The sequence below is a fragment of the Miniopterus natalensis genome, chromosome 1 (genome assembly GCF_054644295.1).
Source record: "Miniopterus natalensis isolate mMinNat1 chromosome 1, mMinNat1.hap1, whole genome shotgun sequence".
Lineage (NCBI taxonomy): Eukaryota > Metazoa > Chordata > Mammalia > Chiroptera > Miniopteridae > Miniopterus > Miniopterus natalensis.
In genome coordinates, this window is record NC_142081.1 from 58470869 (window position 1) to 58497707 (window position 26839).

Genomic DNA, 26839 nt, shown 5'->3' on the forward strand with positions numbered 1-26839 from the left:
CCTGGCTCTTGGGGGTGGGCTTTGAGAATTTCAAAACCTGAAATGTATGGCATAGGGCTGTTGATTTCTTGCCCATGAAGTCCTTCCTCTCTAGCAGCTAGAAATTGTGATGTAGCCAGTGGGTATGTGAGAGTTGTATGTGGGGAGAAAGTCCTTATCTTTGAAGGAAGCACCTTTGAAGGAAGAAAAAAGATTTTTTTAACCTGCTGCGTCATGATTTGAGTGAGCCAGGACCATACTGTTTTAAGGCATATCCTCTAGTCGATCCCCTTTCCCTCAAAGGAGAGTGATTTGCCCTCTTTCTTACATGGAAGAATTCTTTTCTTTAGAAAGACCTAACTCTGCCCTGCGTTAGAACTAGCCTGAGACTTGCTCTGAGGAGCATCATTGGCTCTCGTAAGCTGGTGCTAGGCCAGGCTGGCACACGGCCCCATCTGCCTGTGTTTCACGTTGATGACTTAAATATCCCCGTGCACTCGAGCTTCGTGGGCCTCATCCTGTGTTTGGTTATTGGACAGAGATGATGGCTACGTAAATCCAGAGACCCTGGGGGCAGGCTGCTCTTTGTGGTGGGGGTGGGCTGCTGCCAGGATGACTCCCGGGTAAGGTGCCTTCCTGGGTAAGAAGCGGTCGGATAGGCAGTCCTCACTCCCAAGTCATCTGTCTTCCCTGCAGCGCATTTGCGAGATACCCCAATGGAGTGGTCGTGCACTACTTCTGTTCCAAAGAGGTAAACCCGGCGGACACCTGAGCTCAGCGTGCGCAGGACTCAGCAGATGGACAGCTTGGCCGTCCCAGAGAGGGAAACAGGCACCAGCCTTAGGGTCGGGGGCTGCTGCCACCACCAGGTGTCTCCCCATTTGGACACTGATGGCTACCTTGCGCCTTGGAACATCTCTGAAATAATCAGACTTGTGGTCTGGTGTTACCAGCTTTTTAATAGAAAAAGAGATTAGTTATACTTTATATACCATTGTGTTGCAGGCAGTCCCAGAGAATTTAACACCTGCTGAGACTGGAGGAGGCGGTGACGGTCACTGTCTTGCCTTCGCATACCAGTCACCTGAATAAGGAAACTGCCTCCAGCTTTTGCAACCCCAGGGTGGTTTGTTTAGTTTTCTATCAAGTCATATGCAGGGCTTCGCAGGGATACCTCAGCATGGCTGACCAAGTCTGAGAAGAGAGCAGAACCAGAGCTCCTTTGGCTGCAAAGGCCAAACACTTGTTCCTAGATAGTGACAGTCTTTTCTCCGTGGTCACCGTGACCTGCGTGCTCCCCGCCCCCCCAAGCCTCCCCACTCGCCTCTATTTTTGAGTGTCCTTTTCTTTCCCACTATTTTCTTCCTGTATCTTTCTCCTCACTGCTCTACTCAGGCCTCCTTCCCCATTTTCCTGACACTGGGAATAACTAATATTTAAGCCAGGCAAAGTGAAAAACAAGAGGAAGTCGTATTTTCTAGGGTTAATTAATAACTGACTGTCAGGTATCTTGTAAATAGATCCCCCTTGGACTGCATGCTTCTCTGCCTGGAAGCTTAGGAGAGCACCATTCTTGGCCTAGGAAGGGCCGTGTGCACCTCTCCTCAGGGTGAGTGTGGCCATAGCTCTAAGAATGGACAGCACTGCACTGGGCGTATGACCTCTTAGGCTGCTATCTGCAGAGGCTCCTGCTCCCCGTTCACCCACCAGCCGCCCAGGCAGGTTGGTTTAGTCTCTGTGAATAAGCACTTTGTGCTTGGGCCGCCTCTCTCTTTCCAGCCAGTGTCACCCACTTACAGCATGGCCTGGGGGGTGCTCTCCAGCTTGGTTTTGCAGAGGTTGCAGGGCTGCACTGGGATATCATAGGTAGTGGATGACTGGTACACACAGGAATGGCCAGATTAGGGGCTTACAGTGATGTGGTGTAAGGCATACTTGTGAAGTGCTCAGGGCAGCAGGAGTGCTGCAGGCGGCAGGAGTGGCAGCATCTGGGTTTATAAAGTATGTCACCGCCAGATCCTCTGAGCACTTGTGTGTGGGAGGCCCTGGCTTCCACATGGCACCCTAGAGGCACATATGAGTGTCTCTCGCTGTAACAGAGGACACGTGGGGAGAGAGAGAGGCCCTGCTTCCTGTCTTCCCCAGGGTTCTGCAGACTTCTTTCCTCAGTTCCTTAATGGTAGTAGGGTGAGTGACAGTGCCCCACACTGACCCGTTAGTGGCCTGTCCTTGACGTGCTGTGATCCTTTTTAAACTTCAGCACTGCTGTTTGAGGCCTGTGCTATAGGCCGACTTGCTAGAGTTATACACTAGGCTTCTAGGCATGTGCTCTGTGGAGGGTCTGAAGGGACAATGAGTGCAGGCAACACGTTCAGAGAGAGAGGGACTCTCTGCTTAGGTTTTGGAGATCGAGGAGCACTTCTCAAGAGCCACCGTCCCAACTGGCCACACCCACCCACAGGAAGCAGTGCTGCCCTTGGCCTTTTGCGTCAGTGAAGACCAAGCTTCCTCCAAGAGCAGCAGTGAGATTGGCAGGCAGCCCTCACCCTGCCCCACCACGTGAGCCCTGCCTTCCTGGCCTGCTGTGTTTATATCTTCCATTCCCACTCCTGTGTGGCACATCTGCTTGAAGCAACAGAACGAAGAGTGTGTTTCCCGCCTCTGGAACACATAAAGGACCCAGTTCTCCCAAATTCTGGTCTTCCTTCCCTAGACTGTCTTTGTCCTCTGTGGAGTGTGGAGAAGGCTGGAGCTGAAAGCTCTGTAGTGAGGACTGATGAAGGCCTTGCGTAATAAACATCATAAAGTAACAAACCAAGCCTGTTTGGGTCTCCTTTTTCCCCCTTCCTGTGGAGTTTGATGAAAATAATGAGGATCATAATTTAGCTAAGAGTTGAGAAGAGTAAGCCCATTAGTGACTGTGAACAAAGATCAGTGTAACCCATCTGTTCTGTGTGCCTCGATCTGTGCCATCCAGCACTGCAGAGTGGCTGATGTATCAACAGCACAGATAGAGGATGTTTCCAGCATCACGAATTCCTGCTGGACACACTGGAACTGGAGCTAATCCCAAGGCTTTGTGCCTCTTCTTGCAGCTCGTAATAACTGGGAGGGTCACAGAAGCTATGGAATTGGTTGGATTGACCCAGTGATGTTTGAGAAGGGGAGAAATGTTGGTCCACTTTGGCCAGCTCTGAAAAGATCATTTGGTCCTTTATTCCCCCTCTTAAGCCTCCTGTGGCCCTCATGAGCTTTCTCAGGGAATGAAAAACATCTGGAGCTAAGGCATACCTTTATTGAGGCATGGGCAGATGACTTCCAGGAGAGTGTGGCACAGCCCAGAAAGCACTCAAATCACCCAGGCTATCTGTATGCCAGGCCAGCTCGCTTCACACCCTCCCTCAGGCTCCTCTGTGGATCGTGGGGTCTCCTACATGCTGTGGGTACAGGCCTCCAAGGAGGTTGGGCCCTAGCATCCCTGAGACCCCAGCACAGGTCCTGGCTTCACGCTCCATATTGAGTAGAAACAGACCCTCCCCTTGGGGCCTGGCCAAGGTCATATGCTCTTTGTTCTGGGAGTTTCTGGTCTGAACTTGCCAGCAGGGTTTGTTTTGAAGTTGAATCACCTGTTTTTTTAGACGTTTGTTTTTTTCAGTCTCCACCTCCAACCTTGGGGAGGGGAGTGGAGATGACTAGGTCTTGGTTGAGGAACAAAAATGTATCTTCCAACAGCTCACTGATCCAGAGATGCTTTCTACTGGAGACTATACCTTGTCTTGGCTGCCTAGATGGCCGTGGTTCACAGAAAAGGGGACATCGCATACCCCCTGCAGCCTAAGGCTTACATTGGTCAATGGAGGATGTGAAAATCTTTATCTCTAGTAGCTTAAGGACTGGCAGACCTGCTTTTTACCTGCCCTCGTTGATAGCGAGATGGGGAAGGGCATGTAATAAGAACAGAGCCACAGTTGTTTAATAATCATTCACCTTACTATAGATAAGAAGTTTTCTTACTGACCCTGGGAAACTGGAGGCTTAAACAAGGCTGTGAAAAGATAAGATGCCTCGGTGGGCCCATTACTCAGAAAAGAAACACGTTTTGAGAACAGACCAATGACAGGATACGCTTTGATTTGGTTGCTGTGCCCACACCCTGACCCCATCCAGGAGTTTGCCTCAGGAACGCTGACCATTCTCTGGTCCCAGGAGTGGGCTGAGCTGTTTGTAACATCAGAGAAGATGAGCCACCTGGTTATTGGATTTTGAGCTCCTGACGGCCGGACTGCAGACCCTCCCCTTCCCTCCCCTGCCGTTTCTCTCTTACACCTGTAGCTCACAGCTTCAGGTAGTTATCTTTTCCCTCACTGGTATATAATCAACCAACTGGCAAGGGGGAGTCAGAGCAGAATTTCCAGGGTGACCGACTGCTCTCCCATTTGGGGGACATTATTGGAATAAACGCTCACATATGATTCAACCCTGTCACTGCTTAATTTGGCTCAAGTGGTGATAGGTAGCCTTGGACCCCTTGTGTCTGGCATCAATACCACTTGGCCGTATCCCTTCCTCTATACCTGGACCATTCAGGTATTTCCACTGATCCAGGAAGAGAGCCTGGGCAGAAGCTGCAGGGAGTCATGAGGTTGTGAATGTCTTCAGAATATGTATCGGCTCTCCTTATCTGCAGCTCTAAGGTGTTGCACAGGTTCTGCACAGAGCAGCCTCTCTTTGGAGAACAAATGAGGGAGGCCAGGAGAGATTAGAAACATGTTTGAGTCCAAGTCAAACGCTGAATCAGAGATTTCCATGCTGCTTCCGCACTGGGGAAGGTGGGACTTGAAAGGTATTGGGTTTGTTTTTTTTATAGCTGGAGGAGACTGGGCCCCTGATGCAGCACCTCCTGGCTGCTGTTGCCCTCACCAAATCAAATCATATGGAGGGTGAGGCTCAGGTATCTATTTTACATAAGCAGCCCAATGATAACCAGGGCTGGGGATGGGAACCAGAGTGCCTCCTGCCTGAGGAAATTGGGTTCCAGTCACTTCCTGGAGTCTGTCAAACCCCACCTCCAGGCCCACAGGGCCCTGAGTCTGCAACAGAGCAGCCAGCTCCACCCTCCCCACCCCAGCACTACCTGTTAGACCTGAGCTAGCAGTGATTGTATCCAGAAGTGAGGGGGGTGGCTCTGGAAAGAAGACGGCTTCTTGCTGGAAAGTGGGCTGCCTGGCCATGCACTGGGCGCTCTGGCCACAGTGGCTGACAAGCAAGGGGCTGCCCCTACTGGGGGTAGTGTTGCTGCGAAAGAGAGAGAAGAGGGCACCTGAATGGAGTCACTGCCGGGTAAAGTACCTGCTCTTCCCTGAGAAATATGGACTGGAGGGGTCCTAGGAATGTGTCCCCTGTGAAGACTGAGGCCAGCCAGGGGATTGGGTTTTGATCTGGGGTGGGACCAATTTGCTCCAGACAGCCTGGGGGAGTTTGAATTAGAAAGGCTGGCCAAGACCTTGGCTCTTGAATATAATTAGGAATGGAGGGCTAGGTCCTGTAGCGCTTGCAGCTGACTGGGTTTTGCCCAGAATGCCCTAATCCGGCTGTTGGGTTTTAAGGAGATAGTCTCACTCCCATGAGTTGCTGCAGTCTGTCGTTACCTCTCCTGGGCCCAACGTGCAGTCTCCATAGCAACTCATCTGACCAGTACAAACTGGGTGACTCTTGGTTTCCCTTCACCTGCCCTCAGCCTCCTAGGCCATCCAGCCTTTGTCAGGGAGCTAATGGGTGGGGCCGATCACAACTTTCTCTTCTAATATTTAATCTCCTAAGCACCTCACTTCACCTCTCCAGCTGCTGCTGTGGCACTGTGGTCTGAGGGGAGTGCAGGTCTGTGGTGCATGATATCCATAATTAGTAAAAATGGTTACATGTATCAAGCACTTTACACGACATCTTATTGAAAACTCACCATACCCTATCAGATTATCATCATAACCCCACATAGATGGGAAACCTGAACCATACAGAAATCATGTAACTTGCCCAAGGCCATCCAGCTAGTCCATGGTGGAGCTTAGATTTGAAGCCAGTCTGACTGATTCCAAGGTCCAGCCTTGTTACGAACATGGTGAACTTCCAACGCCTTCTCTGCCAAGACTTCCCAGGTCCCAGGCACAGCAACAGCACAGAAACATCAGAGACCCTGGGCCAGGCTGCTGCTCAGTGATGGGAGGGGGGAAACCAGAACTGGGCGTCATGGCAGGGAGATCAGGCCCCACATCTGGCTTCCTGGAACTGAGTCCCCCAAGTTTTGTTGTTTCAGCGGGAAACCCACCCATACTATGACCTCCAGGTGAAGGTGCTGAGGGCCAGGAATATCCAGGGCAAAGACCTGTGTGAGTGACCCTCAATTCCACCCTTTCTCCCTTTCCTTCCCCCGCGGCCGCTGCAGAGCTCGGCAGGGGCTGGCCTGAAGTGCGTGTGTGCGTTTGGAGTGGGGCAGAGGGGCTGGCGCTGACTGTGGAAGGAGGTGAGGGAGTCCAGGCCTCAGCCCCAGAGCTGGCAGGCAGGAGCTGGGGGTGCAGGGGAGCACTGTGCAGACCCCAGCTCCTTCCTGAGTGTAGCAGGTAGAGTGGTGACAGCCTGGGAGAGAGTGTGACACCTGCTGTCGCCAGAACTCCCCATGCCAACGCTCACACTGGGAGGGGAGTTTGTCACCTGAATCATGTCCTTTCTGGGAATTAATTACTCAGTGGTCTGTGCTGCCATGTGATCTTTTCAACTGGCCACTGTAGGATTTCCATTCAGTTGAATGGGAGGTGTGACTGGTGGAGATGGAGTTGAAGATGAGGGTTCACCGTCCATCTCCTCACCCCACCTGCCACATGGGAGCCTCCTCCTGGCTCTGCTCCTTCCCCTCCTGCCCCAGCCTCCTCCAGGCAACCTTTTCAGCAATAAGAACATGAAGCCAGGATTTCTTTCCCATCCTACCCGCAGTGTCCAAAGCTGACTGCTATGTGCAACTGTGGCTGCCCACAGCATCTCCCAGCCATGCCCAGACAAGAGTGATAGACAACTGCAGTGACCCTGAGTGGAATGAGACCTTCCACTACCAGATCCATGGTGCTGTGAAGGTGAGAGCCAACAAGTGGCAGAGGGAAAGGGCTCCTTTAAGGTGCCTGCCCTGCCTCAGGCTCCCATTTCCTGCCTGTCCTGTCTCCAGAATGTCCTGGAGCTCACCCTCTATGACAAGGACGTCCTGGGCAGCAATGAACTCTCCCTGCTGCTGTTTGACCTGAAGAGCCTCAAGCCTGGCCAACCCCACAAACACACTTTCCTACTCAACCAACAGGTGAGCTGCCTCATCTGTGCTGGCAATGAGCTGAGCTCAGGTAGAGGATGCCTGACACAGGGCACGGGGGAGGGGACTCACAGTCAGCACAGACCAGGACTCCATCCTGCACCACTGATCCTACCAAGGGGTCCCTCAAATAATTCCTCTTGAGCAGAATCAACATACGAACTCCTTGAGGGCAGAGCACTTTGTCTTGATCATTGCTGAACCCTCAGTGTCTAGAACAGTGTCCTTACATAGTGTTCAATGGATGAAGCTTCTCATGGAGATGCCACTGCCCTTCCTGTGCCCAGAGAAGCCACAGCAAGTTTCCTCTCCTAGTCCCTGGACTGGCTGAGCAGGGCTGGGGGTAGGGACGATCCCTGAGGTTTTTGGAGCTCTTTGAAAACTGGTGCTTCTTTGCTCCTCCATTAGGATTCACAAGAGCTACAGGTGGAATTTGTTCTGGAGAAGAGGTGAGTCCAAGAAGAGCCCATGTCCCCCCATTTACTCTGAACTCATGGACAGCTCCCAGCTTCAGTCACCGGGTCCTGTGCTGGCCTGACCTGAGAGGGAATGTCCTGGTCTTGAGGCCCATCTGAGTGTTGGCCAACACCCACCCCTATCCCCAAACCCTGCCATGTTCCCCAGGCTCTTCCAACTGCTTTGGTAACATTATTATAGTAACAGCCACCTTAAGGGGCCCAGATATCCAATGAATCCACCATCCTTTGCAGCCAGGTGCCTGCATCTGAAGTCATCACCAATGGTGTTCTGGTGGTAAGTAGGGGAGATCCTAGCTTGGGGCTGCACAGGGCTGGGGGGCATTGAGGAGTCCACAGTCGAACCTGTCACACCTACTTGCCTCTCTGAAGGCCACTCAACCCTCCTCAGAGTGGAGGTGTGCTGGGTAGGCATCTCCAGTGATAAGGGGGAAGGACACTGCCTCCTGACTGAGTGAACAGTCTAAAACCAGTCTTCTACTTGTGCACAGCACATTACTCACTTGGAACCCTGGCTTCTGAGATTTCTGAAGGAGCCAGGATTAGAGGCCCTTCCCTCCTCCCCCATTCCCACCAGGGGCCACTTCCTCTGAGTCCTAGGAGTGGGGGCTGCTACAGAAGACCCCTGCCTATAAGGCACAGGCTGGGAAGATTGCTATCTGGACACTGCCCAAGATATCTCTCCCTTTTCCCTTCTCTCCCTCCTGGTTCGGGCCCTGTAACTGTCTGGCTTTCATAGGCTTCTGCTTTCCTTAGGCTCAGCCCTGTCTGAAAATCCAGGGCACCCTAGGGGGAGACGAGACAGCTCTACATCCAAAGTATGGTGAGTCTGGCCAGTGGCATTGGGTTTTCCCCTCTCTCCTGGGGGGTTGAAGGGCTGCTGATTTCAAGAAGGTGAGTCTGGGCAGAAAGTTTTTAATTTTTCACTGATTAAAGCTGACAAGGATGAAACAATTGCCTCTGGAAGTAGTGAAATTTTGTCCCTGGAAGTATTCAAGCATAGCGGTTGTATCAGTCCAACTACTCTATATAAAAACACCTCCAAATCTCAGAGGCATGTAGCAGGAAGCATGCATTTCATTCACACATCTGGTGGTTAGCGGGGGCTGGGCTGATCTGGGCTGGGCTGGGCTTGGCGGGTGTGACCTGGCTCTGTACCATGTGGCTCTCATCCATCTTCTGTGACAAGTGGGCTAGCCTGGGCATGCTCTTGGGGCAGAGGCACAAGAGAGCAAGCCCAAATGAGCAAGTGCTTTTCAAGCCTTTGGTCCCATCACAGCCGCTAATATTACGTTGTCAAAACAGGTCCTCAGGCTGACCCTAAGATGGAGGGCAGGGAATTTAGTCAGCCTCTCAGTGAGAAGAAGTGAAGTCACATGGTAAAGAGTGAGAAATCCAGAGGTGAAGCGTTGAGCCCACCCAAGCATCTGCCTCAGAGGGCTGCCACTCAGGAGGAGGGCCTGATGGGGAGGAGAGCAGAGGCTGCATGACAGCTAAGGTCCCTCCAATGCTGAGAGGCTGCAAGTCAGTCTACATGATGGGTCCCGCCCAGGTAACATCGAGCACTTATGAGTGGCAGACACTGTGCTAAATCATTTGATATGTGTTTATTGTTTAATCCTCTTAATAACCCTGTAAAGTAGGTATAATCATTATCCTCTTTTAATTCATGAGACTGAGGCTCAGAGAAGGACCTTGCTTAAGGTCACAGAGCCAGGGAGTGGTGGAGCCAGGACCAAACACAGGTTGGCGACATTCCAGGGCATCTGCTCTCTCTGCCACCAATTCTGCTGTTTCTCACTATGAACACCACGTACATATCAATCTCAGTACATAAAGCATGGTGTGAAAGAATATACTTTTCTTATTTTCTCTAATTCCCTCCCTCCTGGGTCATGTCAAGTCTCTAGGTCTCATTTAATGCCAAGGAGGTGTGTGCAGGGAGAGGAATTCCATTCGGACCTCTGCTCCTGGGGCACTTGGGGTCTGGGGCTCCTTTATGAGTCTGCCTGGGGTCCCCTCTGCCTGGGTGTCATGCTCAGCCATTTCTCTCTAGGGTCTTGCCTCCTCCCCAGAATGCTGCTAGGAACAGGGCAGCCCTGCTGTTCCTTGGCCAAGGCCTCTCTTCTCCTCCCAGCCCAGCCTCACCTTCTAGCCTGGGCTGGCCATCCCCTGCTTCTCCCCACTCCTTCTCCAAGCCACCAATTCTCTCTATGCCCAGAAACCCACTTCTTTCTTTTACCTCCTCTGCAAGCCATCTGTGTTCTCCCAAGATCTTACACGTTGGAAACAAAGGACTGAGAAAATTGCAGCCTCGCTACAAACCTCCCCCAAGGTGATGAGCACAGAGGTTGAATGGGGGCAAGAGATAGGGGAACTACCAGTTGAAAACTGGTGATTAATATATTAATTAATGTGTGATAATTATAATACAATTTTTGTAAAATTATGTTTTATATACTTAATATAATAATCTCAAAATCATCAGCCCACTAGCTCTGGGCAGGGGGCCCTTTCCCTCCCTGCCTTTACCCCTCTCCCAGGCATTGTGTGTTTCCCACCCTCACCCAGGTTCCCAGTTCTGACCAGGTGCGTTATAGAACCCCAAGTGTCTTTCATGATGCCTTTGCTATGGGTCACAGTGCCAGAGAGTGAGAAGGGTGAGGAGTTGGTGTTTCCAAGGGGAAGAAAACCCTTTTTCCATCGTGACACACACACACACATCCCTGCTCTCACTCACTTACTAAGACCCTCCGCTCCCAGGCTCTAGGCAAGTTCGTCTGGCAGTGCCTGGGGCCTACGAGAAAGCACAGCTCTTGCCCCTGCAGCCTCCCTTGGAGGGCTACCCCCCAGACACCTTTGCCTTCCACGTGAATCCAGTCCTTCGCTCTAGGCTGCTCATGGAGGTTGGAGAGAAGCTCACGATCCTGCAGGTGAGTGAGCCCAGAGCCTGGAAGAGTAGGATAGAGTCAGTGGTGCTCGAGCCGGACTCCAGAGCTGCCATCCTGGCACGTGTCCTTCACTCTGGGGGCTCCATAGTGTTTTCTTCTCTGCAGAGCGACCCGAGTGCTGAGCTGGAGGCTCAGACCAACAATCTGGGTGAGGGGGGCATCCTGCTCTCCTCCCTGGCCCTAGGTCAGGAGGAACAGCGCTTGGTGGCTGTGGGGAAGGTAAGGCTCTGTCTGAGTGTCCTGCTTTGTGACCACCACAAAAGGTCTGGGGGAGGGGTCTGAGAGGGGGTAAAGATCAGACCAGCCAGGAGCTCAGCCATGGTCCACATCTGGGGCAGAGTTACCAGAGCAACAGGGGCTGCAGGTGGCAGAATCCCACCCTGTGTGCTTAGGGACAGCCGTTGTCTCTTTCAGGGCCAGGAGGTGTCTCTGAATGTAAAGGCAGAAATGAGGTGAGGAAGGCTCTTGGGCTGGGCTGGACGTGTGGGAGCTCTCCTGCCTTCTCTGCTCAGCTTGGGGGCAAGGGGTGGGTGTGTCTGATTCTAGTGGGATCTTTCTGAGGGGTCCCATGGAGTGTGGGTGTGCTCCTGTGAAAACTTGGCTTCGCCCAAGGCTCTCTTCCACTGAGCAGTCATCCAGTATCCCAACCCCACCCCACCTGAGGCAGCTCTGGGGACCTTGACTTGCGCCTTGGCTTTGACCTCTGTGACGGGGAACGAGAGTTTCTGGACAAGAGGAAGCAGATCGTATCCAAGGCCCTGCAGCAGGTGTTGGGATTGAGCCAGTCTCCCGACAGTGGCCAGGTATGGAATGGAGGAGACCCCAGTGTCACGAGAACCAAATCCAGTCTCTTTCCTTGAGAGGACTATGTGGCTAAAACGTGACAGGAAGCCTAGAGGAAGCATGGGGAGCAGAGGAGGAAGGGGGCAGGCCTGTCATCTGAGCTGATTGGAAGAGTCGGGACCCCGTATGCAGTGAGATCTGAACAGCCCTGGCCAAGGGAGGTGAATTAGTCAGCTTGGGCTGCCATAGCAGAACACCACAGAATGGGGGGCTTAAACAACAAACATTTATTTTCTCACCTGGAGGCTGGAAGTTCAAGATCAAGGTGCTGTCAGGATTGGTTTCTGGTGATGCCTTTCTTCCTGACTTGTAGATGGCCACCTTCTTGCTACGTCCTCACATGGCCTTTCCTCCGTGCATGTGCCGGGGATGGAGGTCTCCATCTCTTCCTCTTACAACAGGGGTAGGGAACCTCTTTTCTGCCAGGGCCATTTGGATATGTATAAAATCATTCTTGGGCCATACAAAATGGTCAACTGTGAAGCCCTGCCAGTTTTGCTCAGTGGTTAGAGCATCAGCCCACGGACTAAAGGGTCCCGGGTTCGCTTCCGGCCACAGGCATGTACCTCAGTTGCAGGCTCGACTCCCTGCCCCCGTCGGGGCACATGCAGGAGGTGACCAATTGATGTGTCTCTCTCACATCAGTGTTTCTCTCTCTCTCTCTCTCTCTCCCTGCCACTCTTTCTGAAGAGCAATGGAAAAAATATCCTTGGTTGAGGATTTTTAAAAAAATTAGCTATGAAAAAACTAGATTTATTAAATTTTGAGTCCCACCTAAGGTTGCCTTGGCAGGCCCAAACGAAATGATTTTGCAGGCCGTATACAGCCCTCAGGCTGGGCGTTTCCCACCCGTCTTACAAGGACACCAGTCCTATTTGACTGGGGCCCCATCCTTATGACCTCACATAACCTATATCACCTCCTTATAGGCCCTTTCTCCAAATACAGTGTTGCATGTAATAAAAAAGAGAAGGCTCTGGCTGGAAATAAATGACAGAGATTTATTCAAGCATCTTAGAAACTGGAAACATAACTAGGAATAAAACTGGAAATGTCCTGAGGAAAAAAGAAAAATCATTTGTTTTTATGATGTAACTGGATCACAAGAGAGAAAGGGGCCTTGCATTCTTAGCTATTTGATCGGTCCGTTACCATGAATGAACTAGTATCAGTAATTATGATAATAGATTTCAGGCGGTCAAGTGGGGTGCCAGGCAGTCTAGTCACAAAGAAGTTGTCTTTGAGGAGATCTCACGTCTGACTGAAGTCCATGCACTGACGCATAATATACTGATTATAATCTCTGTAATGTCTAACACAGGACTGAAGAGTTCTAGGAAAGATTAAAAGTTTAAATGTCAAGGATATATTTATTGTTTTTCCTCAAGCTTCAAGTTCTGTGAATAATTGAGCAGTGAATCTGAGAAGAGACCTCATTAATTTTCCCCTAATATTATTCTCTCCTCAGTAATCACATTGGGCTTCAACATTTGAACTGGGGGTGGGAGGGCAGGAACACAATTCAGTTCATAGCAGTAGACAGGAGGAAAGGCGGCGCTGAGGGCGAGACCTGTGGTAAATCAGGAACAAGTTGATGGCTTTTTTCCTGGCTGCAAGTGAACTCAGGAGACGAGCCTGTGCCCAGAGCTGACAAGCTGAGCAAGACTAGACTGTTCGTTTGGGTAATGCCTGCTCTCTGCTCATCTCCATCCTGTAGGTGGAAGGGAAAGAGAGCTCTGTCTCCTCCAGTTCTCTGAAGGGGTGATGTCCTTGCTGGAAGCATTTTTTTAAAGACAGAAGAATAAAGGAGGACAGGGAAAGGAACCAAAAATCTGGGGTGAAATGAGAGAAACCTTCATGGAAAAGCTGAGCAACCAAAAAACTTCTAATCTGATCCCACAGACACCGCTCATGTTGGAACAGGTCCAGGCTGCTTCATGGTTTTTGTCACTTTAGCTTAGTGGGTCTCAACTGGGGGCAATTTCAACCCCTCCCACCCTACCCAGGGGACATTTGACAATGTCTAGAGACATGTTTTATTGTCACGACTGGGGGAGGGGAGAGGGATGATACTGGCATCTACTGGGTAGAGGCCAGGGATGCTGCTAAACATCCTACAGCACACAGTACATCTCCTCACAACAAAGAATTACCTGGTCCACAATTATCAGTGGTGCCTAGACTGAGAAACCATGCTTTAGCTGTTTTGGGTGAACCCAGTATATCTTGCAGGTACATCTTCTCTTGGTGTCATGGTTAAGAGCCATCTCTGGGTCATACTGTTTGGATTGCTAGCCCATCACTTACTAACTGTATGATTGCGGGCACATATCTAACCTTCCTGTGCCTCAGCTCCCTCATCTGTAAAATGAGGATCTCATTGGGTTGCTGAGGACTCAGTGAGATAACCCATGTAAGTCTCTCAGATCAATGTCTGACATTATAGGCAGTGCTATGTGAATGACAGTGGTAGTATGTGTTGTTATCTTGACTGTTGCTGTTCCCAGGTGCCTGTGGTGGCTGTGCTGGGCTCTGGAGGTGGAACCCGTGCCATGTCTTCCCTATACGGCAGCCTAGCAGGGCTGCAGGAGCTCCGTCTCCTGGACACTGTGACCTACCTGGGTGGGGTGTCGGGGTCTACCTGGTAAGTGAGGTAGGGGCAGAGTACAGAGTAAAGGAGAGCTCTGAAGGGCAGGGTGTGACCTGGTGATCTGGTGGAGTCCCTGGGGTGGGGGGAGGCTGCCTCCAAGGGGGTTAGGAGGGGCAGGAAGGGACTGAGTTCCTAGGGACCCCAAGTGGGTGATGCAGGGCAGTGGGTATGAGTGATCGGGGAGGAGAGGTCACTCACAGACACCTGCATCCCCTTCTCCCTTTGCTGTGCTCTCCTGTCCCTAACTACCTCAAATTTCCTCCATGCCCAGGTGCATCTCCACACTCTACATGGACCCATCTTGGTCCCAGGTGGCCTTGCAGGGCCCCACTGAGCGAGCCCAGGCTCGGGTCTGCAGCAGCAAGAAGGGGGCAGTGTCCACGGAGCGCCTACAATACTATGCCGAGGAACTGAAGAACCTGGAAAGCAGCAATCACAGCGTTTCCCTTATTGACCTCTGGGGCCTCATCATGGAGTATTTCCTGTACCAGGAGGTAAGAGAAGAGTAGGTAACAAATAAACTGGCCTCCTTTCCAGCTCTGCCCCTCCAGCTAATTCTGCTTTAGCTGCTAGGCTAATATCTGAGATTTACAAAGCTATCCCTTAGGTCTGAGCTCCCTGGGGGCAAAGGGTGAGATTCCTGGGGGCTGACACCCCTTCATCTTTCCTGGCTCCTAACCCCTGGGGAGGGAGAGGCTGGTCTGCAGTTCTCAGGTCTGTCTGCATATTAGAATCACCTGTGCCACTTTTTAAAAACATCCCCATGCCTGAGCCCGGCTTCTAGAGACACTGATTTTGATTGGTCTGTGGTCCAGTGCTAGCACAAGTGTGTTTCGAAAGTGTTCCGAGTGATTCCAATCTGCAGCTGAGGCAGAACACCCTTCTCACCTACTGGCCATGAGGCCATGACTTATACCATCTGGTGGTTCCTTGTAGAACTGCAAGCCCAGAATGCCCTGGAAAATGAGAGATTCAGAGCTGAGTGAGGGTCTCAGCCACGGGGGCCTGGCCCACTGGTGTGTGGCTATCAGTTGTGGATGTATATCACAAGTGGTTTCTAATTTCTTTTTTTAAAATCTATTTTTATTGTTGAAAGTATTACAGGTGTCCCATTTCCCCCCCCCAGTTGACCCCCTCCACCTCGCTCCCACCCCCTCCCCAGGCCTTCACCCCGTCATTGACTGCGTCCATGGGTTATGCATATATGCATATAACTTCTTTGGTTAATCTCTTCCCACCCTCCAGCCCCCTTCCCTCTTCCCTCTGAAATATGACTGTCTGTTGCATGCGTCAATGTCTCTGTATCTATTTCATTTGTCAGGTTCTTTTGTTCATTAGCTTCTTCTTAAAGAAGACCCTTCAACTTTTCACGTAGTACCATTCTGCTGGTGATGAACTCCGTTAGCTTCAGTTCCCTGGTTGTAGGGCTTCTGTTCAGCGAGATTTCAGGAGGTTCTGAGTGATGGTGGTTCTGTATTTTAGTTGTAATTTTGATGTGGTTGTGGGAGGCGGCGGGTCAGCTGTTACCTACGCCGCCGTCTTGCTGGGTGACAGTTTCTGATTTCTAAGAAAAGAATTCATGTTTTCTAGTGCTTTATTACTCTTTAGAGAAAATAAACTGGATCTTCAGTTATTACTTTAAAAGTGTCGCTCTAACTTTCTTTGGTTTCGATATGTTTTCTTGTATGGGAAAGAAGGGGGAAGGATGTTCCTAATGCCCCTGGAATTGCACAAAACCCACAGTAGCCTTACCTCTGCGGCAGCCCAAAGCCTGTCCCTTAGAGCACTGGCCTTGGCAACCACTCCCTCTAGTGGACTCACTACACTCTGTAGGTTACTAGCCTCGGGCCATTGGGATGGGAAAAGCCAATCAGTTTCCCTTCTTTCCTGCCCAGGAAAACCCAGCCAAGCTCTCTGACCAGCAGGAGGCAGTCAGCCAGAGCCAGAACCCTTATCCTATCTATGCCAGTGTCAACGTCCGCACCAACATCAGCGGGGAAGACTTTGCAGGTGCCTGGGTGTACAGACATAGGAAGCAGGTGGAGGTGACGGTTGGTTGGAGGGTGTAAAAGGCCAGACTATCAGGATACAGGCGGAGCCTTGGAGCACAGTGAGGTTGCTGCCTTCTGCTCTTGGCAAGGCAGAGATTTTTGCTCAGTCACAAGGGCCAGAGGGAAACACTGGGGTCCTGGTGGGAAGCCCTGGCAATGTTACCTTTACTCTGGGTCCCCAGAGTGGTGCGAGTTTACCCCCCACGAGGTCGGCTTCCCCAAGTATGGAGCTTATGTTCCCACCAAGCTCTTCGGCTCAGAGTTCTTCATGGGGCGATTGCTGAAGCCCTGGCCAGAGCCCCGAATCTGCTACCTGCAGGGTGAGTCTAAGCTGAAGTGCTGGGTACAGGGCAGGCATGGGGCCAGGCCCTGATATGGGTGGAGGAGTTGTGAGGGCCTGGACCGTGCCTGTCTCCTTAGGTGTGTGGGGCAGTGCCTTTGCAGCCAGCCTGGATGAGATCTTCCAGAAGACCGCCGGCTTTAACCTTGGCTTCCTGGACTGGCACCGTGGCAGCGTGAAGGTCACAGGTGAGGGTTCAGACCTGACCCCCCATTCTTCTTTCCAACAATAGGGCCCTGGCAGAGGCATAGAGAGTGAGGGGGAGGATGGTGAAGGACTGGCTTTCCCACTGGGTTCAGAGAAGTCCTATGGGACCAACTTCTCTGCAGAGGCAGCGGGGGTGGGGGCTGAGGGCGGGCCCACGGAGAAGACACAGTGGGAACTATGAGTTCTTTATAATTGGGCTACACCTTTGAGTTCTCTGCTTGGGCTCCAATCAGGTCAACTCGGCCCAGGACCATTGGGCATCTGGTTGATATTCTGTCCACACACCTCAGGGCTCCTCTTCCGCCTGCTCCTTAAATGGCCCATGAGCTCCCTGCTTCAAGGGATTCCTTTCCCACCTTTCTCCCCTGGGTAACTTTTACTCAACTCTTAAGATTCAGCTGAGCCATCATTTTGTCAGGGAGTGTCTCTGTTCCACTCCATCCCTCCAGGCTGATGTGGGTATGACCACCAACATCCCTGGAAGACTGCATACACACCCCCTCATTGTCCCTACCTGAGGACACTGTTAGGATTCCTTCTCTTTCTATATGACTCTCCCCTAAGTGGGTGTGAGCCCTGAGGGCCAGGCCCCAGTCACCTTTGCATTCCTGCTGCTTAATACAGTGCCCAGCATGCAACAGCCACTCAGTAAGTGTTTAATGGATGAAATTCTGATTGGAAATTGTATATGCAACTTTATTTTCAGAAAGGTGGGAAATAAATTATTTTATAAATGCAGTGTCATAGGCAACTTTCAAAACATGGGAAACATGAAAGAAAAAAGGCATTTAAAGGGGTTCTGGGAAGCAATGGTCAGAGGCCTGGGAGGTGGGGTGGAGGAGGAGGGGTATCAGGAGGAGAAGTAGGGGCCCCCCCTGAACCATAAAGGCCACTGGACAAAGGCTGGCACCACTTCTCACTATATTTCACACCCTACTCTCTCTAGATAACCAACAGAGGCTTCAGGACCCCACGAGGCTGCGAACGAGACTCTTCACCCCCCAGGGGCCCTTCTCTCAGGCTGTGCTAGACATATTCACCTCCCACTTCACCTCTGCGGAGAACTTTAACTTCACCCGTGGCCTCTGTCTGCACAAGGACTATGTGGCTGGCAGGGAGTTTGTGGCCTGGAAAGGTGGGTGCTGCTCTAGGTGGGGCCCTCCTGCCTGTGCCTCTGGCTCACTGAGGCCAGCTCTGCCTTTATATATATATCTACATATCTACATATCTGTCTATCTATCTATCTATCTATCTATCTATCTATCTATCTATCTATCTATCTATCTATCTATCTATCTATCATCTATCTATCATCTATCATCTATCTATCTTTATTGATTTCAGAGAGAGGAAGGGAGAGGAGAGAGAGAGAGTTGAAACATCAGTGATGAGAGAGTCATCATTGATCGGCTTCCTCCTGCACGTCCCCAACTAGGGATCAAGCCCACAACCTGAGCATGTGCCCTGACCTGGAATCAAACCGCTATCTCCTGGATCCTAGGTCGATGCTCAACCGCTGAGCCACACCCGGCCGGGCCAGCTCTGCCTTTTGACCGGGATTGAAGTGTGGGCTCCTTCTGTCCAGAGGCTGATGGGGGATGACCGTACTGGGTGGAGACTGAGGTGGGAGACCCCAGAGTGGCTGTCAGAGAGCAGGGAAGAAGCAGAGGTCTCCGTAGAGAGGACATTTGCAATAGGATTGCTAAGAAAAACAAGCATTTGTCCCTGTGCAGACACACAACCAGACGCCTTCCCCAACCAGCTCACTCCCATGCGGGACTCCCTGTGCCTGTTGGATGGGGGCTTTGCCATCAACTCTCCATTCCCGCTGATCCTGCTGCCGCAGAGAGAGGTGGACCTCATTGTGTCCTTTGACTACTCCCTGGATGCTCCTTTTGAGGTAAGGGGTGGGGATCCCCTGTTAGGGTGGTCTGACTGGGTGTTTGGGGATGGCCCTTGGCAGAGGGCATGGGTTCTAACCTGCAGGGGCCACCTCATGCACACTGTGAGTGGCACTGGTCTCCCTGGTTGGAGGAGAGGGTCACTGAGTTTATGGGAGGGAGTGGGAGTCAGGAGAGGCATCCAAAGAGGGTCCTCAGGTGTCTTCTGGCCTGGAGAACAGAAGACCCCTGTCTGAACCCTGCCTGTTCCTGATAACATTCCTTGCTCCCATCAGGGCCTGGGCCTGGGTCTGGGTCTGCTGTCCCTTTGTTACTATGGTAACAACAGAGTCATCAGAGTGCCCTCACGGGTCTCTCAAACCCCGTGTGGTGGTGGACAGGTTTCACCATCTGATGCAGGTTCTGATCATGCTATTGGGCCAGCTCTTCCCTTTTTGGTCTCCTCTTCCTCCTCCTCTTGGGTCCAACATGACCTCATAATCATTCGGTTGCAACCTTGTGAAACTGAAACAGCCTATCAGAGGGAGCAGGGAGGGTCAGAGAAGGGAAGCAGTGGGCAGTTCCAGGGCAGAACGACAGTGAGGACACTGGTGATTATTGTTAATCTCCACAGCAACCCCACAAGAGAGTTATTCTCATTTTTATTTTATAAATGAAGAAAGTGGCTCAGAAGGGTTATGTCATCTGCTTGAAGTCCCTCAGCTGGTAGGAGGCAGAGCAGCCCTTGGAAACTGGACCTGTGAGTCCAGGTAGGGGGCAGGCAGGTCAGAAGTTTCCCTCCCTGCCCAGGTCTTACAGATGACAGAGAAGTACTGCCAGGACCGCGGCATCCCCTTCCCCAGAATCGAGGTGCTCCCTGAGGACCTGGAGGAGCCTGGCGAGTGCTACCTGTTTGCCAGGGCAGAGGACCCCGGTGCACCCATTGTGCTGCACTTCCCCCTTGTCAATGGTACCTTCCGCACACACTTGGCCCCAGGTGAGGGGAAGCCCTGGGCCTGGGTCTGGTCCACAGGGCCCTGGGGTGGTGACGGGGTGAAGTTCTGAGAGTGGACCCCCTTGACGAGGTAACAAAGCACCCAGGAGGGCCCGAGCTGGCCACTGCTGCCCTCTGCTTCCTGGACCTCAGCATTGGCACTGGCCCAGCTATCCCTGATGGGCAAGAGAGCAGAGATGTGAGCCCAGGAAGGGCCCACAAAGAACCAGCCAGATGTCTGAGGGCAAGGAAGGGGGGGTCCTGGGCTGGCAGCTTCTAGCCACAGAGCACCCCAGCCTTGTCTCTCCTTCATTTCCAACCCACAGGTGTGGAGCGACAAACAGCTGAGGAGAAGGCCTTTGGGGACTTTGACGTCAATGGGCCAGACACCCCCTATGGCATGATGAACTTCACCTATGAGCCGGAGGAGTTTGATCGGCTGGTGGCCCTGAGCCGATACAATGTTCTGAACAACGTGGAGACCATTAAGAAGGCCCTCCAGCTGGCCCTGGACCGACGGCAGGCTGTGGGCAGGGCTGGAAGCTGATCCAGGCTGGAGTGGGAGGACTGTGGCATAGGAGGGACTCTGGGGATACGGACTAGGGCTTGGGAGAGGGAGGAGTGGGCCCTGTGGGGCTTCTGCTTCCCATCTTGCTGGGACCTGACTTAGGTCCACCAGACCCCGAAAAGCTCCTGCAGAACTGTAGCTTGGACTTGGGGCAGAGCCCTTCTTGTATGCGTTTCAGGGAGAAGAAGGGGGCATATGTCTCTCCAGGGGCTCTTGGAGGTGTGGGACAGAAGTGAGCAGTGCTCATTTTACCCTGGAGTGTGTAGGGGGCATCAAGGCAATAGTCTACTCCCAGGGCCCACCCCACATGCAGAAGGACCTCGGACCCTCACCAGAATGGGAGCTATGAGAGCTAAGGTGCAGGTTACTCTCCTTAAACTGAGACCAAAAGCCAAGATGCACCCATCCAATCCACACTTGTGCACGTGGCCCAATCCCTGATACCCTCTTGTCCCCAGTCCTTGCCCGGTCCCCAGCTCCCGGGTGCAGGGTGAGTGCTATCGAGAATAAAGGGATTGCCCGCCTGGGTCACTATCTCCATCATCCTTTTCGCTAATCTTCCTTTGCCTTTTTGTCTCCCCTGTCGTCCCTTCTCATGGCCCACCACCCTTCTTTGCTCACTGATACAGCTTCCACCCTATGCAAATAGTCTCGCCATTCCCAGCAGGGTGTGTCTAGAGGGCAAATCCATGTATCAGGGGGCAGAGCGAATGTGCCTCTGCATCTGTGTGCATGTTCCTGGTGAGGGCCAGCCGTGGAGTGTCTGTCTGTTGGCCAGGGCTGGGCAGTGGTAGAGGGAGCCTGGCTGGGACCTCGGGCACCTGGGTTCCTGCCTCTTCCACAGACTCAGCGATGATCTGGGCAATCTTTCTCTCCCTCTCTCTGCCTGTTCCTCATTTTTCCTGACCCACCTGGGATCCTCCAAATACCTGGAGCCTCTCCAGCAGGGGTAGATTTAGGTCTGTGGAGAGAGTACTCTGACCTCCTGCTTCTGGCTGTCAGCCTCTGTCGTTCTCCTCAGCCCTGCCCCTGGGCTGCCGGGGCCCTTCCATGGCCCAGTTGGCATACTCACTTGAACACTTACTCCTACTGCCCCCTCCACCAGGAGTGCTCTCTTTGGCTGCACCCCCACCTCCCTCTCTCTCATACATAAGCATTCTCTCCAGGACCAAAGTCACCATTCCTCTTTCAATCAGGGACACCTATGCAAGGAAGCCACCTATGCAAGGGAGCCAAGTGCATCTTGACTCTGGGAAGAAGACCCTAGTTCTGGCTTCCAGCTGGGAGGAAGGTAGCTGGGTCTCAGCCTCTGCCCCTGGCCTGGCCTGGGACCCCCAGGCCTCTAGCTGGACATGAGCTTGGAGGACTGAGGCAGTCGGGCCTCAAAAGGGCCAGTGCTTTTGGCTGGCATGGGACGGGGGCAGCTTGGTTCTCTCCTGCCCCCTCACCATTGCTGCTCATCACAGGCCACTACTGTCCCTGCCTCTTGGCTCAGCAGGAGGAGGTTCCCTTTGGGGCAGCCCCAGGCTGATCCCTGAACTCCTGCTATGGCAAGTGTCATCACCACTGCTGTGCCCACCATCATCAATAACTTGTTTATTGGGGTTTCTATAGAGTTCATAACTTAGGACTTCATAGAGTTCTTAGAATTTGACTCATAGAGTTTACGGAGTTCTTAGACCTCCCTAGAGCTCAAAACTTAGACTCTTTAGTCCAGTTGGGCGTAGCTCAGTGCTTGAGCATCAACCTAGGATCCAGGAGATAGTGGTTTGATTCCCGGTCAGGGCACATGCCCGGGCTGCGGGCTCGATCCCCAGTTGGGGGTGTGCAGGAGGCAGCCGATCAGTGATGACTCTTTCATCATTGATGTTTCAACTCTCTCTCTCTCTCTCTCCCTCTCCCTTCCTCTCTCTGAAATCAATAAAGATATATTTAAAAAACAAAACAAAAACAAACTTAGACTCTTTAGTCTTTCATTTAATCCTTCATACAGTCTCAAGCTATCTCTGACCCCTGAAAAGTAAACCCCAAGGGCAGAAATTCTTGTCTGTTTTGTTTATTGCTGTATCCCCAGTGCTTAGAGCAGTAGTTGGCACATAGTAGATGCTCAGTAAATATTTAACAAATAAATGAATGGGATCCTACAGTCTAAAGAGATGGATCATTACATACCAACCACAAAAAGGTGTGTAACATTCTACTCCAGTGGTTCTTAATCTATTTGGATATTTTTTAAAAGTCTTTGAAAGCCATGGTCCTTCTCCTAAGAAAAATGCAAATATATATGAAAAGTTGCATACAACAAGGTCTCTGCTTCACTATGTGATCACCACCCAGGGTGGTGGGGGCCAGTGTTTGCCCTCGCAAGCCAGCAAGGTTTGTGAAGAAAGCAGGCATGTGGGCTTGCCCAGAGCTGGTAGGTACCTTCATTCTCACAGAAGTATAGGATATGCTACTTTGGCTCAGATTAGGTTTGGGAAGACATAATAAGACAAGCTGGGAGGACAGGAAGGAGGAGGTTGGTGCAGCCAAGAAATTGGTCAGCAAGTGCAAGGGCGACCTCAGCAAGAGAATGAGGAAACATTTCCAGAATTAAATGTGGGAGCCAACGAGAGTGAGGAGTTAGGGGCTAAAGATGGCCTGGCTCCTGTTCCTAGGTGAGGAGAAATTTGAGTCTGTTTCTACTCCATTTCTGTCACATTTCCAACACTTTCCCAAGATGGTGAAAATAAGTTTCAAGGAGGTGACTAGGTTAGCGGGATTTGGCCAGAACACAGATGTAAGCTTGGTTCCCTCTGAGGCTGGGTAGACACACAAGAATGGAGCATCATTCTTCAACTTGTCAGAGTTTTTTAATCATGCACAGGAAGGAAAAGTGTGGCCTCCAAGGCTGCAGTGAATGGCTGCCCAGGTTGTACACTGCACAACTCCAGGGGCTGCCAGTCATGGGCACTGATGGTGGGAACTTGCCCCCAGAGTTGTACCACAGTGGCAGCCCTGAGACCGCAGGCTTAGCTGAGGGAGATGAGCCCAGAGGCTGGTCCAAATATCGGGCCCCTGGCTTCTTCAGATACGTCTCCGGGCATTCATAACAGTCTCCTCAGACAAAAAAGGGGTGGTGGTGGAAAGAAGGGTGGGAGGGAAGGACAGTAGGAAGGCATGAAGTGTACAAATTTATATATACATGTCACCATCACCATAATCAAGATATAAAACATTTCCACTACCCCAAAATTCTCTTGTGTTATGTCCCAATCAGTCTCCCATCCCTGGCCCTGGTAACCACTAATCTGCTTTCTGCCACTATAGGGTGCTCTCTTTGGTGTTTGGCTTCTTTGATTCAACATGATGCTTTTGAGATTCATCTATGTTCTTGTGTGTGCCAGCAGTTCATTCCTTTTTACAGCTGAGCAGGAATTGTATGGATATATCACAGTTTGTTTATCCATTCACCTGCTGATGGAAATTTAAGTTATCTCCAGTTTAGGGCTCCCGTTAAGCTTTTAATACTTAAACTTTTACTTTTAAAAAGCCCCTTTAAAAAGTCAGGCAGCCTCCGTTTTCTCTCCCCAAACAAGACAAGAACCTTAGCATGCTAACATGTTTCCTGCCCGACATCCTGCTCCCCTCCCACCCAAACTTTCTATAACTACTTTGGGGCTCTTACCTGAATTTTATTTCCAATGTATTGCAAACTGAAAAATAGAAATATTTAATTCAGCTTTACAATATATTTTACTGATTTATTTGCTCACTATTGCTTCTTATAACTCCTTCCCTTTGGGTTTATTTTCCTTTCTGTTGGACTTCAAAATTGAATAGTTTTTTAATGGAGGGTCCATGGGTGGTAAACTTTCTGAGTCATTGGTCTTCATCTAACTTTTAGGGCTTTCTCTTTGTCTTGGTTTTTCAAAAATTTCACTGTGATTTTTTTTTTTTAAGTGTGACCTTAAAAAATATCAGTGAGCTCTTGCAATTTTTGGATTCATGTCTTTTTGAAGCTCTAAGAAATTATCTACCAACTTCATCTGAAAACAATTCTTCTTCATGATCTCTATAATTCCCATTAAGTGAATTTAGAAATATGGATCTGAGTTGATTCCCTATATCCCTCAACTTTCATTTTACAAATTCTGTCTTTTCATTTCCATATTCCAGTTCATGAATATATTTTCTTCTGTGTCCAGTCTGCCCCTCTACCTAGCTCATGTGAGTTTCTATTTCACTTTTCACTATCACGTTTTTCAGTTTAAAGTTCTCTGGTAGGATCTTCCAAAACTACATTTTCATTGCACAATGTGCTTCACTCTTCTAACTCAAATGGTGTTAATGTTTACCTCTTAAGAAATTTTCTTGATTGTCCTGTGAACTATTTTTTGGGGGTAGGTTCTTTATTTGTTGACTCTCTGTCAGGAGCTTTGCCTTCTTTATACCTTTGGTAATTCTTGGTTGGAGTCTCATCTATCCCTGCTCTGGGCTGTGATAGCCGGTCATGTCATCGGCCATGCAGTGACAGTAGTGACCATTAGGTGGTGGTATGGGACTTAGGGAAGGAGGCTGAAATGCACGGTTGCAGTGACGGAGCCCACAAGCAGTGCGGTAGCCCCTGGGTGACAGTCCAGCAATGGCACCTTGCAGCAGCAGCCCGGTGTACTGCTGAGGCTCCAGTTCGCCCCCTTATTTAGTGTTGCTTCAGAGCTTTTGATCCTTAAAGAGCTCCTTTTCTTGTTTTGAATCATGGGTTATGAATTTATGCATTGATATCTTTTCCATCATTAATCTGATGGATTGGTGTTGGGGGTGGGCCTAAGTAAAGTATTCGAAAGGAGAATTTCCAGTTTCAAGATAGGAGAGGATCACTCCTCAACATTTAAAAAAATAACAATTTTCAGTTACACAGTAAGTTTTCTAAATTTGTCTTTTTAAGAAATAATTCTACTTTGAATTAACTATTGTACATCCAAAATAATAAAGAAATTTCAAGTATTGTTGCATAAAATTTTATTCTAGTAACAATATCTGAGTTTTTTTGTTTGTTTTGTTTGTTTGTTATCACCACTGTGTTTTTTAGTCCCCAAATGCACCATCAATCTGAACTGATGTCCGCTCTTCCTCCAGACGAGTTGGATCTGACACATTGGAAGGAGAGGCGCCTCTGGTCTGAGAGCTGCCTCGCTAAGGCTTGAGGCAGCTCACAGGGTGCTGTGAGGGTGAAATGGGACAAAGTGTGTGACATGCTGAGCACAGTGGCCGGCACACTGCGCACCCTCAATACATGGCGGTCACTTTTACCTGGGTGCTAATTGCTCCGAGCTGCCAGGAAGAAAAGGCCTCTTGGCTCTTCCTAAATGGTTTGGTCCTCACTGCTCCCTGTGCCCTGCCAGGTGCATTCGGCCAGGCTGGCCCAGAACTGGGCCACATGACGGGGGTCAAGACGGCTGATGATGCTGGCCAGAGTGACTGGTCCTCAGGTCCAACCCTCCCCTAGGCCAGGATAGGACCTGGTCTTCTGGGACATTACATAGGACTCTCTCCTTGTCTTTGTCCCATGGATCCGCCTCCTCTTCCTCCCTGCTCCTGGCCTGGGAGGAGGTGTTCCACCTCGTGTGCCTCCGTGTGTACACATGTGCTTTCTCTTTCTTTTATTAGCTGGGCCATAGGTTCCTGGTGGTGCTGGCTGACTTCCAAAACGTGAGGAAAAAGCCTTTGTCAAGGGAACCACCCCGAAGGCAGAGCCTTGACCTCCTCAAAGGTCCTTTCCTTGCCGAGCTGGGCAGATCTAAGGTCAAACCTTGTGTGATTGCTGCTGTCATCACCCAGGAAGCAGGTATCTTTGTCAAAAGCTGGACTTGGAGTGGAGCCAGAGCCAGGGCTAGAGCCAGGGCAGGAGGACTGGCAGGGTGAGCTGGTAGCTGAGGGCAGGGCTTCCAGCTACTGGCTACTGTTCCCAATATTTCTGAACGGGAGACATTGAGTTCCTCAGCCCCTGAAGAGGCTGGACAGCCTGGGTGTTTAGCCCCCTGCGGACGTGTCCATTTACCTCAGTGTGCCAAATCAGTGGCTCCACCCTGTAGGAGTACCACACATGAAAAAGTGGAGAAGTACAGACCGAAGGGACCACATGGACTTCCTCAGCCATAACATTTTAAAACTACGTGCTGGGACCAATAGCTGAGGCCACAATCTTGACACAAGCTCCCTTCCCTGCCCTCACCAGGCTGGTAAGTGGCTCCCAGATACAACTGTAGAGTTTCATGCTCAGTAGAATCTCTGTTGACCCTCGGCCCAGAAGCCTCCTGTCACTCCCTCTCTTTCATATATTAAAAGCTTCTCCTGGTCTGTGCCTTCCTCTGAGCCAGAACTACTGCAGGCTGCCTTCTTAGGTCTCCCATGGTGTCCAAATGTGACCAGGGCCACTATCCTGAGGCTCCTTGTCTCATTCCCAGACTGTGCCTGGCTTCTGAAGCCTTGACCCTGGAAATCTAAGCCTGACCTGGGTCTAGACCAGTAGTTTCCAATTAGAACTCCCAGAGAAGGCTTGCTGTGGGG

At 51.0% G+C, this 26839-nt stretch overlaps 2 protein-coding genes across 3 annotated transcripts in view; both read left to right on the forward strand.

Annotated features, from left to right (window-relative positions):
* The window catches only part of VPS39 (VPS39 subunit of HOPS complex), a 39361-nt gene extending 36568 nt beyond the window's left edge, over positions 1-2793 (forward strand). For both annotated transcript variants that reach the window (XM_016212346.2, XM_016212347.2), the window contains one exon: positions 676-2793. In XM_016212346.2, coding sequence (XP_016067832.2) covers positions 676-751 — 76 coding nt within the window. In that variant the 3' untranslated portion in view covers positions 752-2793. The remainder of the gene's footprint in view (positions 1-675) is intronic.
* Positions 2794-5208: 2415 nt separating this feature from the next.
* Positions 5209-20270, forward strand: PLA2G4F (phospholipase A2 group IVF). The gene is made up of 20 exons (XM_016212302.2): positions 5209-5319; positions 6293-6365; positions 6967-7103; positions 7193-7321; positions 7739-7779; positions 8041-8083; positions 8563-8629; positions 10570-10739; positions 10863-10976; positions 11172-11209; positions 11425-11560; positions 14108-14244; positions 14522-14744; positions 16146-16260; positions 16484-16621; positions 16722-16835; positions 17795-17983; positions 18582-18748; positions 19539-19725; positions 20049-20270. The coding sequence occupies exons 1-20, from the start codon at positions 5209-5211 to the stop codon at positions 20267-20269; spliced, it is 2550 nt and encodes an 849-aa protein (XP_016067788.2). The 3' UTR covers position 20270.
* Positions 20271-26839: the final 6569 nt, after the last annotated feature.